The sequence below is a fragment of the Megalops cyprinoides genome, chromosome 15 (genome assembly GCF_013368585.1).
Source record: "Megalops cyprinoides isolate fMegCyp1 chromosome 15, fMegCyp1.pri, whole genome shotgun sequence".
Lineage (NCBI taxonomy): Eukaryota > Metazoa > Chordata > Actinopteri > Elopiformes > Megalopidae > Megalops > Megalops cyprinoides.
Genome location: NC_050597.1, coordinates 31,379,968 through 31,392,225, shown reverse-complemented (window position 1 = coordinate 31,392,225; position 12,258 = coordinate 31,379,968). Strand labels below are relative to the sequence as shown.

The following is a 12,258-nucleotide window of genomic DNA, read 5'->3' as shown; positions in this document are numbered from 1 at the left end:
CAAAATCTACCTTGTAGTGCTAACAATGCTTAGATGCACACCTGAGTGCAGGTGTAAGCTGATTTGTGTTGTTATGTGACCAGGTGTCAGGGACTTGACATTGACTTGATATTGATTTAAATGCCTCATACATCTTCACATTTGCAAGACAAAGAATGTTGTTTCTGTTTTCCTAGGCATTGTTTGAGTAAGGGGTCATTACCGTATTTGAGCATTGTAATACATTAGCTTACAAGGCAGAGGGAACTAACAGCCATTTTTACAGCTGAATAATTACTGAGGCAATTCAGGATAAGTACCTGCCCAAGGGTGAAACAGCAGTGACCCACCTGGGAATCAAACCAGCAACCTTTGGGGTGGGTACAAGCCCAGCTCCTTAAGCACTACATCATAATGACCATGTGACATAGATTTAACCTGCACTGCCAGGTAACGACTACAACAAGTAACAAGCTTCAGAATGTGTCACAAACCTCTATGACCTATAATCTGGGCTATCAAGCACAGAGGATTTCTATATTACATCACAGCAGTTTTTTCCATACACAACTATGGTGGATATTTCCTGTAGCAGTCGGAGGTATTATAGCTCTTGCGTACACCAAGAGTATCCCACCTTCCATCCCAAACCTGTCACCCTCCGTTCCACCAGCTAAACTTGAAAACATCATTCAAACAGGCCCAGAAGCAAGGAGGTAGAAACCTGGTGCACCTTGTTGAATGGTGTTACTGATTTTATCTAAATTTTATCTATTAAGCTCTCATTATGAATGAGCATATTTATTAGCAGTCAGTTTATTAGCTTCAGTAACCCTGTGATGTTGTACTTCAACAGAATGCCTATGGTAATGTATGGCTATGTAAACAATGAGCTGTGTAAAACCATAGAACACATCTTAATTACCCTAGCCTCACAAAGACCATTATTCTTTCACAGTTTGCTATATACTATAACTATAATATAGTGAACAGTAATGGATCTGAAGTGGCTCAATGATATGTTTATAAACATGAGACATGTTCTACCCTCTCCATTTGTGATGGGTCACAACATTACTGGTTGTGAATTAAAATAATTAGCAAGGTGTTGCATTGCACAACACCTGATCTGAAGCTGATCTTAGCATATTATACAATGTCAGCATTAGGCACCTCAGCGCCATAAGTATTTTTACCTCAGTCGATTGAAGCTGAGATCAAGACGTTTTGCATGTCCTCCGTATCTTTCCCCAAGGAATTCTGGGATGTCCTCACAGTCGTGTCCAATGTAAGAAATCTTGTCAAACAGCAAGATAATGACATGGAAAAGTAATGTAAATAACCAAAGGCCGTTTTGACTACCGATGTGTGAACTCATCAGAATAGTAGAGAGGCCAATACCACTCAGAATGTCTTAGCTATTTTTAACGTCACATAACCTACAGACTGAATTTGTCCCTACTGTTAACTCATGAGTGTATCCTTTGGAATAAATCACCTCTGTCGCATTCGTATGCTGTCTGTGTGTTAACATTAAGCCGCGTGGCTGCGTTCAAATCACACTGAAACTAACATTTGGTTTTCGAATTTGGCGCACCTGTGTTGTGCGTAGATGGTGAAACACATCAAAAGCAAAACAAATGTGTTAACATCAGTTACTTTTTCTCTTAAAAGCAACATATGTGTACTCTTGCTCCGTAGAGCATAACCAGATGTGCGCTCGTACACTTGGAAGAAAGTTACAGTTTGCAAAACTTGCAGCAAAGTCACATGATCGTCTCAAGCAGTAAAAACACTGCAGACAAAAGCATTTCCAAAATCTCCTGTCGGACGGAATACGCCCCAAAACTAATAAATCTTCGTATCATCAAGTAACTGTCCCATACAATGCCGACGCGCAAAGTGTGCGTTCGAAATATTTCACTTACTTGTGTTCCATTCATCACGACCATTGACTCGCTGCCTGCCATCACTGTATGCTGACTACTCAGAATGTCCTGGAGGTGGATGTGGAGAAGGTATCAGCTAAACTGTTCGTTTTTCGCAAATATGTAACACGACTATATATTTCTCTGTGCAAATGCAGAACTTTTGCCTTCTCTTTGCCACAGCTTAACGTTTCCAATTTACTCCTTCCGCATGCTCGAGTCAGGTGATCTGAGACGGAAGCACGCGCCGCTACAGAAATTCCAAAGACAGTCAATAGACTGCAGCACAGAGTCGTCGATTGCAATGTAGCCTACAAGAGGGGTGATAGGATAACACATTTATAAATTTAATGTTGGTAGTTAAGGAGCACGCGCCCCGACAACATTCACACAGGGCTTCAGGAGCAAACTTTATGCTGCTACTGGTCATGACGCTAAAAAATTGTGACACTGTCATTGTGAAACTGTATGTCTTTTAGTAAAACATATATTTATATGTTTTGCAATAACATATAAATGTAAAAATGACCAGATTACATCAGAAAAGCTTAATACATATCCACCGTCGCCAAAAACATGTGGCTTCCTTAGAAATAAGGAATTATGCTTGACAACGTTTCTGAGATTAATAAATTAATTAATTAAATGTCACATAAGTCTGTGTCCTGTAATTAATCGCCTTCAAAGCAGCACAGCTATGATTTTGTAGACAGAAGACAAATTCTTCACGTGGGCAACGTGTTGTCTACACATCATACAGTGGACTGTATCAGAACACTGACAATATAATTTGTGGATGTAATGGTCTGTACACTTTCGCAAAACATTCTAGACATACATAATTGACAGTAATAGACAAATTCAATGGAAAAATACTCTGTAAACACCCAACATCTACACTGTATGAAGTGTTTTTTGGACTAGGTATGTGTTATAAATGTAATATTGTCCGTGCCTGTCAATTTGAAATATTTGCATGTTTTGACCCACGTTATAAATATGCTAAACAAAGTTGGGCAAGACTCCAGGTGATCTGCCGTCGGCCAGTTCAGGGATAGCCTATCCCTTCTTGTAAAGCCATCCATGCGGAAACGTCATATTGGAACCGCCCAGATACGGAGTAGAAAGGGTGTAGAAAGGGTCGAGTCTCTGGAGGTCGAAGAGGAGGCAACACAGCGACTGTATTTGCTATTATGGTCTATAAATCTGTTTCTTTTAACGTTGTTCATTGCATGTAATGCATCAACAGCAATTAAAGGAATATGTACATCTGGGTTATCTATTCTTTCATCTGTCTTTCCGCGTCGGAACATAATAACCTTAATTACAGGTAATGTAGCATAGTTTTATGACCTACTCGCTTTAAGTATTTTTTGCTCTTGATATTTCATGGTGTTATCGTTTCCTCGGATAGCATATTCGAAATATTTATGATAATTTTGTCAAAAGCCTGTTACTACTGGAAACCGGTTTGCGTCTTCCGCGGCTGAAAAGAAAGGAGGTAACCTTTTTTTCAGCCAGTGATTTCTCTGTTTTGTTCGCAAATGATGTGAGAATACTCGGTAACTAAAGTTCACAGTTATGTGAACGCATTAGAAAATCGGTCCATCTCTCTCTCTCTTGCTGGCTATATGAAAGTTGGGTGAGGTACGGACTTGGTTGCATCGATGTGGTCGAGGTAAAATTCACTCTATGATATTCATTTCAAAACGTCGACTTCCATTTCAGAGAACCGTATTTTACTTTCACGAGGCTTCTCCTTTCGTAGTTCAGAACAGAAACCCGGATAAACTGATTTATTGTGTGATGTTTCATATACATGTCATATTTAGAGGAACCTCCTCTCGCAGGCGCACAAAAGTGTTTGTCCACTGGCACAGAGGGAAAGAATTCTAACTCACATGGCACTTCTCTGTCGTAAATAATTATATTTGCATTCTGGGAGTCATTCATTAACATGACACCGGTGTGAAATATATGCAGGCATTTTAAACCCTCTATTCAGATATCATGAATTATGGGCCACGGAAAATGTGTTCCTATTTAAGGGTAGTAGGCCTACCACGTATTTGGTATCCGGCTCAGAAGGCCATCCATCACGCAGACAATAAGAACTGAGAGAGAGCGAGAGTTTTTCCCTGACGTTGGAAATTTATCGTCGCCCTTCTTTCCCAATAATTCAAGTATCAAGTGTCAGTTCCTCACACGGTCTCCGCGGAAACCACTGACCGTGATACGAATCATGAATCTTTTGCATGTTTCATGTTTGTTGTATGAATAATGTCAGGGGAATGCTGATACCTCCATCACCCTTTTGAAAATGACATATTTCACTAACTGAAGTGAAAGTCGAGGACAATTTGTATTCATTTATCAATTGCTTATTTGATATCAGCAGTTTGTAAATGTAAGGGGAATTGTATTCTACTTTGGAGTTGCTTAATGCTAAATATTGATATGAAATATAAGCGAAATAACTTAAGCAAAAACACAAAAAGTAGGCTACTTTTCAGGCGGGAAATAAATTCCAATCAGATTAATACATGTAGAAATTTTAACACGTGGGCGATGTGCTACAATATAACAATTTAGTAATTTACTGTTTTTATAATTTTAACATGTTTCAGCCGGTTTCCTACTGCCATTTATACACACAATAGTGTGTATGTGGGCCCATAAAACGGCAAAGTGTCATTGACGGACATATAAACACCCACTCGGTGCGCGTTTTAGTTTTTAGTCCTGCACGAAAAAGGGTACCACATGTTCACAAAATCTGTAAAAAAAAAAAAAAAAAAAATCGAAAAATTGATATCATTTAACGGTGTGCCAATTCAAAATTCAACAGCAGGGCAAGGATTAGCCCATTAAAGTTACAATATGAATAATATCTGAATTCGTTATTAGCAACGCGGATGGCCGTGTATATAGCACCAAACACTTCTGGAGACTACGTGCGTCGTTATGGACCTTAAAGCCATAATTTAATCCAATATGATAAAAGTATAGTTTTATTCGCCTAGAAATGAGATAAGATAAGCATGTTAGCAAAATATGCTTCCAAGGTGCTGCGTATGTGTTCACAAACAGAAACGTTCCGAATACTTCGAAACATTTTTTTAAAATTCCAGAACATATCCATTCCAGGTTTTCTTGTTCTCCACCGTGACCTGTCAAACGGTTACTGTGGAAGGAGATTAACGGGGAAGGCGGGTTGCAATAATAATCGTTTTGTTTGATGTGACAACTTTGATAGGCGCTGATTTACTTACAAACTGATAGATTTTTAATTGAGCGCCTCTATCCAGCTTGAGATGAAAGGAGAACCGTGTTGAAAAGCTGTACGATTGCCCTGGAGCCTCAATACTGATTAGCCATCTCAATGGTGAATAGTTCAAGGCATTTTTTAACTTCTGTTCCCAAAGGTCCTGCAGGCCATTATTTTTTTTTTCTTTCATGCTCTGTTTTTTAACTTTGAGAAATTAATCAAGATAATTTTATTTTTAGGAAAATCGACCTGACATCCCCAATAACAAACCGTTTTAAACTGCCAATCGCTTTTTTCTCTCCTCAGGGTCAAAATTAAAATCACTCATGATATTCGCTCACATAATGTAGCCGTTATTTACCTGTCATGAAGATCAGGAGGTGACATGAGGAAGCTTATAATAGGCTAAGAAATGTCAAAGGGCTAGAGGCTTTTGCTCACCGAGTCATGCATTTGATTGATACAGCATGCATGTAAGACACATAACCTCTACAATTCTTTATATTTACCCGCTGTGACATTCGTTACCATGAACACAAAAATGTCGGTATTTAGACTCTCCATAAGAAAACATGTGACTGAGTAGCATTTTGTTTCAATTTTAATTGTCCTTATGACATCCATGACTTATGACATGGAAAACCATTTTAGAGCTTCTTCCTAGTGCTGACTCCATCTTACCGTCATTAAACTGGAAAAGAAAAAATAACTTGCTATGGAAAGCAAGGCAGCACAGCGCGCCAACAGAAGTTCCTCTTGTCTTGTGAAAGAAAAACAGCTGTTCCCCTAACTTACATGCAAATTAAGCCAAAGAATATTTTAGGTGTCTTTTTGAAAACGCTGTGTATTCGATGGGTCGAAGAGACTGATCGGCGAAGGAAGTGTAGACAGGCCACCACGTAGCCTACCCTACGAGTGGAATAAGATATATGAACTACTAAATGATTTCGTATGTTCAGTGAGTAGTTTTAAGCAGAAAAAAAATGAATATTAGACGACGATTCATCATTTTAAAAAGAAAGAGAGAAATCTAGGTCTGGATTTTTCTCCGACCAGTTCTTTCCATGTTCCACACATGTCAAACGTTATCTCCAAATGACCTTTGGTTGCTGTTGAAAATGGTTAGGGCCACCACGTCAGCAGGAAACAAAATCAATGGTTTACTATAATATTCACCAGACAGCGAGAGAAGAGTAACAGATTATACTTGCAAAACTCCTCTAATAACATGCCACATTGATAATTATCAGAATAGCACTCAAGTAGCATCACTCTTCAGATGAAATCCGAGCATTGATGTTAGCTCCATGTTACACATTCCAACCATTTCGCAATGTTATTTTGCGACAAGTGTCTGTAAGAGTCAATACTCCAGAGGTACAAAGCGGTGCTTCAGGTTTCTTGTAGATCTTGTGTCCTGTGAAGGTTCAGTTTATCATAGCTTGTCTTCATTTCTTTGTTCCGAATATGAATACTTCATGTGTTTTTGTTTGTTTATTTTTTTGAGAAATAAGGAACACCACCAGCCCAGCTGAAGTGCTTCATCCTTTTGTAGTATGAAAAACTGAATTTAATACGAGAACGCATTATTCCCACGAACGATTTTTCCCCCAGAAACGTCGTTTTTTCCTCTTCTTTCACTGGCTTTCCCCTGTCTCACCAAAGGTTGTAATCAACAACAAAAAGCGGACATAAATAAAAGGCGGATTGACAAGTACTGACAAGTAACTGATTGATTGCGGTCGAGTAGAATTGACAGTTGACAGAGGGCTGCGTACAGAACAAGGCAGGGGTGTGTGTTATACTGAAAACATGTGACATTCACATCCCTACCTCTTGCATTGGTTCTCTCCTGTCAACGTCTATCTGATTGGAGAATTTAAACCCTGCGTACGAGAAGTTGATCTTCTGTTTTGGGGTTCAACAAAATGGATTTTTTTTCATATCAACCAATCTAGGAGGAGAAAGGCTAAACTCTAATTAAAGTTGAAATGAAATTAATACAATGAGCAAATATCCGGAATGCACAAAGGATATGTTACGATGCTAAAATTTATATGAATAGAAATTAAGGATAAATTATCATCATAAAGAAAAATCATCTAACGTCCTTTATCTAATCATAATTCCATTTTTGGCAGTCAATTGAAACGTAATGTACCCATAAACAGTCATTTTGAGACATAATAAACGTATACAAGTGGAAAATTCTTAACGCAGTCAAATAGCCTTAAGCAGACAAGAATTTTGCAAAATTAAGGCAATTCAATCTCATCTCCAGAGCGAAAACGTGCATATGAACCAAAATATTAAGTAAAAAATCTCCTCCCCAAACCTGACAAAATAGATGCCTTTACATAAAGGAGAACGTCACATCCCCTTGACCCTCCAATCACCTCGGGGTCCCATTTGATTGGAAGGCGGCAAAGGCTTTAATCTCAGACTAATTCAGATGCTTTGAAGCAGGAATTCCTGCCAGATCGTGGTTTAGGAGGACTAGCGCGCGGACGTGCGGGGAGGCGCACAGCAAGTTGCTTCCATGATTCAAGGCACAGCCCTACAGCTGCGATAGCCTCGTTCTCCTGCCTCCGCCACTGAATACAAGGATTACACAGAAGCCGCATGTTTTGGGACTCTTTCGCTTATTACATTTTGGAAATATATATACGAATGTCTAGTTGTTGATGAATCCGATGAAAGCATTCTCACCAACATCCGTGAGCATTGGGTCATGATCACATCGCTAACGGTCTCTGCCCAACGAAATTACAATACGTATCAAGCCTGGGAAAAGAGCAGTTCTCGGAACAACAGCGCCGCGAACATCAATAAACCCTTTCTCCACTCCGTTCCTCCCTCGGACCCTTTACGGCAAGCTAATCGTCTTCCCATCAAGGTTTTGAAAATGCTTACGGCACGGACCGGGCACATTTTGCACCCAGAATACCTGCAGCCCTTGCCGTCTACACCCGTTAGTCCAATTGAGGTAAGGTTTTACACGCGCCAGAATGCAGAGAAAGTTTAAAGAACGCATTGTTGGGGAAATGCTGACGGAGCGTCAAAATACATTATTAGTTTTCAGAGACGCTCAAACAACGAATTTTCATTAAACACAGTTTCTTTTACTCAGAATCTAAAATCAATCTCTTGTTAAACAAATGTTTCTTTACTGTAATTTCCCGAGGACTAGCTATGTGCATATAGACATAGACATTAACTGTGTATGAAATGTTATGATTCCAGTCTCGCGTAAACGTCTCTAAATTATGCGCAATGCGCTATGATATGCCAATAGAAATTAATTTTCCTAATCGTAGATCAGAATTACAGACAAAATTTGTGTGGTTACGTATACATGACGTTTATAGCCTGTTGAATTAGTTTCAGTCCGAATAATATATGTATTTATTTTTTCAGTTAGATGCCAAGAAAAGTCCGTTGGCTCTCTTGGCACAAACATGTTCTCAAATCGGCAAACCGGATCCTCCGGCCTCTTCCAAGTTGTCCTCCGTAACCTCAAATGGATCTCGCGACAAAGATTCCAAAGTCGGTTCATTAAAACTGAGTGACATCGGAGCTGAAGACAAATCCAGCTTCAAACCTTATTCAAAACCGTCAGAGAAGAAGGACTCGTCCTCTGGAGCTTCTACTGAAGATAAATCTGGTTTCCGTGTGCCTAGCGCCACCTGCCAGCCGTTTACGCCAAGGACAGGCAGCCCCAATTCTAGTACCTCGGCATCTCCATTGCCATCGGAGGGCAAACTGGGAGACCGAGAGGAAAATGAGTCTGAAAGTAATAAAAACAGTACAACTGATGGGTCTGGAGCCACTAACATCAGTCATAGCAGGATAAGCGTTAGCGGTGCTGGAATTAACATGGAGGTCAACCAACAACAGGAGACCACCTCGGGATCAAAAGCTGTAACTTCGGACTCGCCCTCTGTGTCCTCGGCTTCGTCAGCGCCAGTGCTCGGGTCAGGACTCGTGGCCCCAATTTCCCCTTACAAACCTGGTCAGACCGTGTTTCCTCTCTCACCTGCTGGCATGACGTATCCTGGGACATTAGCGGGGGCTTATGCTGGTTATCCTCAACATTTCCTGCCTGCCGGAGGAGGTCTGGTTAATGCCCAACTTGCAAGTTCACTGGGCTGCAGTAAATCAGGAACGAGCCCTTTAGCAGGAGCGTCGCCGCCATCTATAATGTCTGCGAGTATTTGCAGAGACCCATACTGCCTGAGTTATCATTGCGCAAGCCACTTGGCCGGGGCGGCTGGCGCCTCCTGCACGCACGATTCAGCACCTGCCGCGGCTGCCTCGGCCCTCAAATCCGGATATCCACTCATGTACCCAACGCACCCGTTACATGGCGTTCACTCCACGCCGCCATCTTTAACCGGACACCCTTTGTATCCTTATGGCTTCATGCTGCCGAACGACCCCCTACCACACGTGTGTAACTGGGTGTCGGCCAATGGACCTTGTGAAAAACGGTTTTCCACGTCCGAAGAACTTCTTAATCACCTGCGGACGCACACAGCTTTCACTGGATCCGAAAAATTGATATCAAGTTACCCTAGTTCATCGTCCTTAGCTAGCGCTGCGGCTGCGGCCATGGCATGTCACATGCACATGCCACCGGCAGGAGCCCCTGGGAGCCCAGGGACGTTGGGACTTCGGAGCCCGCATCACGCTTTAGGACTAAGCAGCCGCTACCACCCGTATTCAAAGAGCGCTTTGCCAACTCCGGGCGCCCCAGTTCCGGTACCTGCAGCGACTGGTCCCTATTACTCGCCGTATGCATTGTACGGGCAAAGACTTACCACAGCGTCAGCGCTTGGATACCAGTAAAAACAGAATGACGTTCTCAGATTTACAAGAGATAATATAAAAGTCTTATACTTTTATCTGTCCGCTCAAGGACTTGATCTATGGACGTACTGTATTTAAGTTAGCTTCAAGCGGGACAACATAATTGAAAGTAAACGGAAAACTCAAAGTGCATTACTGAGTTCTGTAGGTGAAGTGGAAAAAAATCTGGTAGAATACTAATGAAAATAAGGGAGACTTCGTTGTTTATTTGAAATTGCTATGATTGTATGATTATTTAATGTCTCTTTGAAAAGAACATAATTTACATGCATGTTTGTTACTAAAATTCCAACTCGTCCATATAATTTTAAATTGCAATTATTTTTAATGTGTATACTATGGAAAGAGAACTGGTATTTTTTGTATGCATTCTGGGAATAATAAGAAAAATTCTGTTCCAAAAATCCCGTGTTCACAATTTTGTATGAGCCCAGCAGCTGTACAGAGGCCGTGGTTGAGATATTCGGTTAATATCAAATGTCATTTAAATATACAGTTAATTGTAGTTAACTTGAAACAGCGAGGATAAATATCGTATCATATCAGACTACGCTGGGTGACTGCACGCGTAGTCCTACATTTCCGTAGTTCTACCGATGGATGCATAAAACGGTTTTGGTTACCGAAAGGACGACCCATGCAAACGTAGAAAAAACGTTTTGCACCGCGTTTAAACAACCAATCACTAAACTGTGCCCAGATATATCATCAATTTGCTGTATTACTGAATGCACATATAAGGTTTTGTTATTTTGTTATTTTAAGCATTTATGGATGTGCAGTTGAGCAGTTTGGAGTGCGTCGATGCTGAAAGTGGCACGTAAAGGAGGCAAGCAATTGCTAGTTGTATGAAAGGGCTCCAGAAATAGCTTTCTTTTCAATTTTAAGCAATTACTCTCCAAATATGTTTCATTAGTTTTAAGATAAGTATAAATTCGTGTGTTAAACCTTTGTTTGCGGATTTAGCTCAGCAAACACCTCAACTGCCTGCACTGCCACTAAAAATTCGACTTGACTATGAGGAGTCAGTCAACTGGAGATTGATACACGTTTAAATGTTTATTGATTAAACATTTATTTATTGGACTGACAAAAAGTTGCATTCAGATGCGCGATAGTTTTTTTTCTTTGAAAGTGATTTGATTTACGTTATGTTTTACTCATAAAGTTATCAAGGTGTTTTGGATCTTCTGTATTCTTCAGTTAACAGTTACACTCCATACACACATCGATAGACAATGAAATAACGCGAACCATCTGAAGTTTCTAAAAATGCATTTATACTAAGACAATTAAAGTGCCAGTCAGTTAAATCGGAATGAAACGACACAACAAAAAACAGCTTAATATAAATTAAATAGAAATGTTTTTTCTTTATTGTGGCCTTTTTAATGTGGATCTCATAATAAGCGTAGCGCCTAGAAAATGTCCAAATGTGCGATGTTTTTCGTCCATATGAAGGACCATCACTCACGTGTACTCTGAGAATTAGGATTTTTTTTTTTTTAAATGTCTTAATATACCAGGGAAAAATATAATTGAGTGATTCCTATAAGAAATGCTACTCTTTTAAATAACATGTATTTTAATTTAATTTAAAGTAAATATTATATTTTGGTTTACCTTTGTGTGAATACCATAGACTGTTGAAGCGGGCCACTCGATACTGTACATAAAACTGTTGGTGGAGTAATATAACATCTGGTAACCGTAAACCCGCTTTGTTTTCTAATGAGGTGTGATGCTTACTTCCTGTTCGAGTTTTTTTTTTCTTTCAGATAGGTACCGTTAAACTCGTTCAAACAGAGTTTCAATTAGGTGAGCTGTGTAAAATACACTGATGCCTTGAACCTTAAGTCAACAGTGAAATCAGTCAGATATGTATGATCGTCCATTCCGAGTAAAAAAGTCTGACAAGCAGTTATGCGAAGCGACGCCTTGACAGATATGGAAAAAAATCTTTCCGGGTCGGTTTGCGAAGTACGTGCTCCTCCCTTTGAACACTTTAATAAAGCCGTGTTGTGTTTTGTCATCTTCTGAAGAACTGAAAGCTGACAGTTTTGACGTCTGTCTTCAGCGTCAAGTCAAGAAACAGAACAGAGTTAATGGTCTGCATAAAGATGCCAAGGAAAATGCTGAATTTGTCAGAATTTGGAAGTGGAGTGATGGCGCCGCCCGATTTGGACTAAAATAATTACTTTTTCACATGGTGTA

The 12,258-nt window shown here is 40.1% G+C and overlaps 2 protein-coding genes across 2 annotated transcripts in view; one reads left to right on the top strand and one right to left on the bottom strand.

Annotated features, from left to right (window-relative positions):
• Positions 1 to 2,103, bottom strand: part of lrmda (leucine rich melanocyte differentiation associated) — a 367,284-nt gene extending 365,181 nt beyond the window's left edge. The window contains exons 1-2 of the mRNA XM_036546697.1: positions 1,908 to 2,103; positions 1,176 to 1,276 (exon numbers count right to left, since the gene is read on the bottom strand). Coding sequence (XP_036402590.1) covers positions 1,176 to 1,276; positions 1,908 to 1,949 — 143 coding nt within the window. The 5' untranslated portion in view covers positions 1,950 to 2,103. The remainder of the gene's footprint in view (positions 1 to 1,175; positions 1,277 to 1,907) is intronic.
• Positions 2,104 to 7,847: 5,744 nt separating this feature from the next.
• On the top strand, positions 7,848 to 10,132 carry znf503 (zinc finger protein 503). Its single transcript, XM_036547086.1, has 2 exons — positions 7,848 to 8,161; positions 8,593 to 10,132. The coding sequence occupies exons 1-2, from the start codon at positions 7,907 to 7,909 to the stop codon at positions 10,021 to 10,023; spliced, it is 1,686 nt and encodes a 561-aa protein (XP_036402979.1). The 5' UTR covers positions 7,848 to 7,906; the 3' UTR covers positions 10,024 to 10,132.
• The last annotated feature ends 2,126 nt before the right edge of the window (positions 10,133 to 12,258 follow it).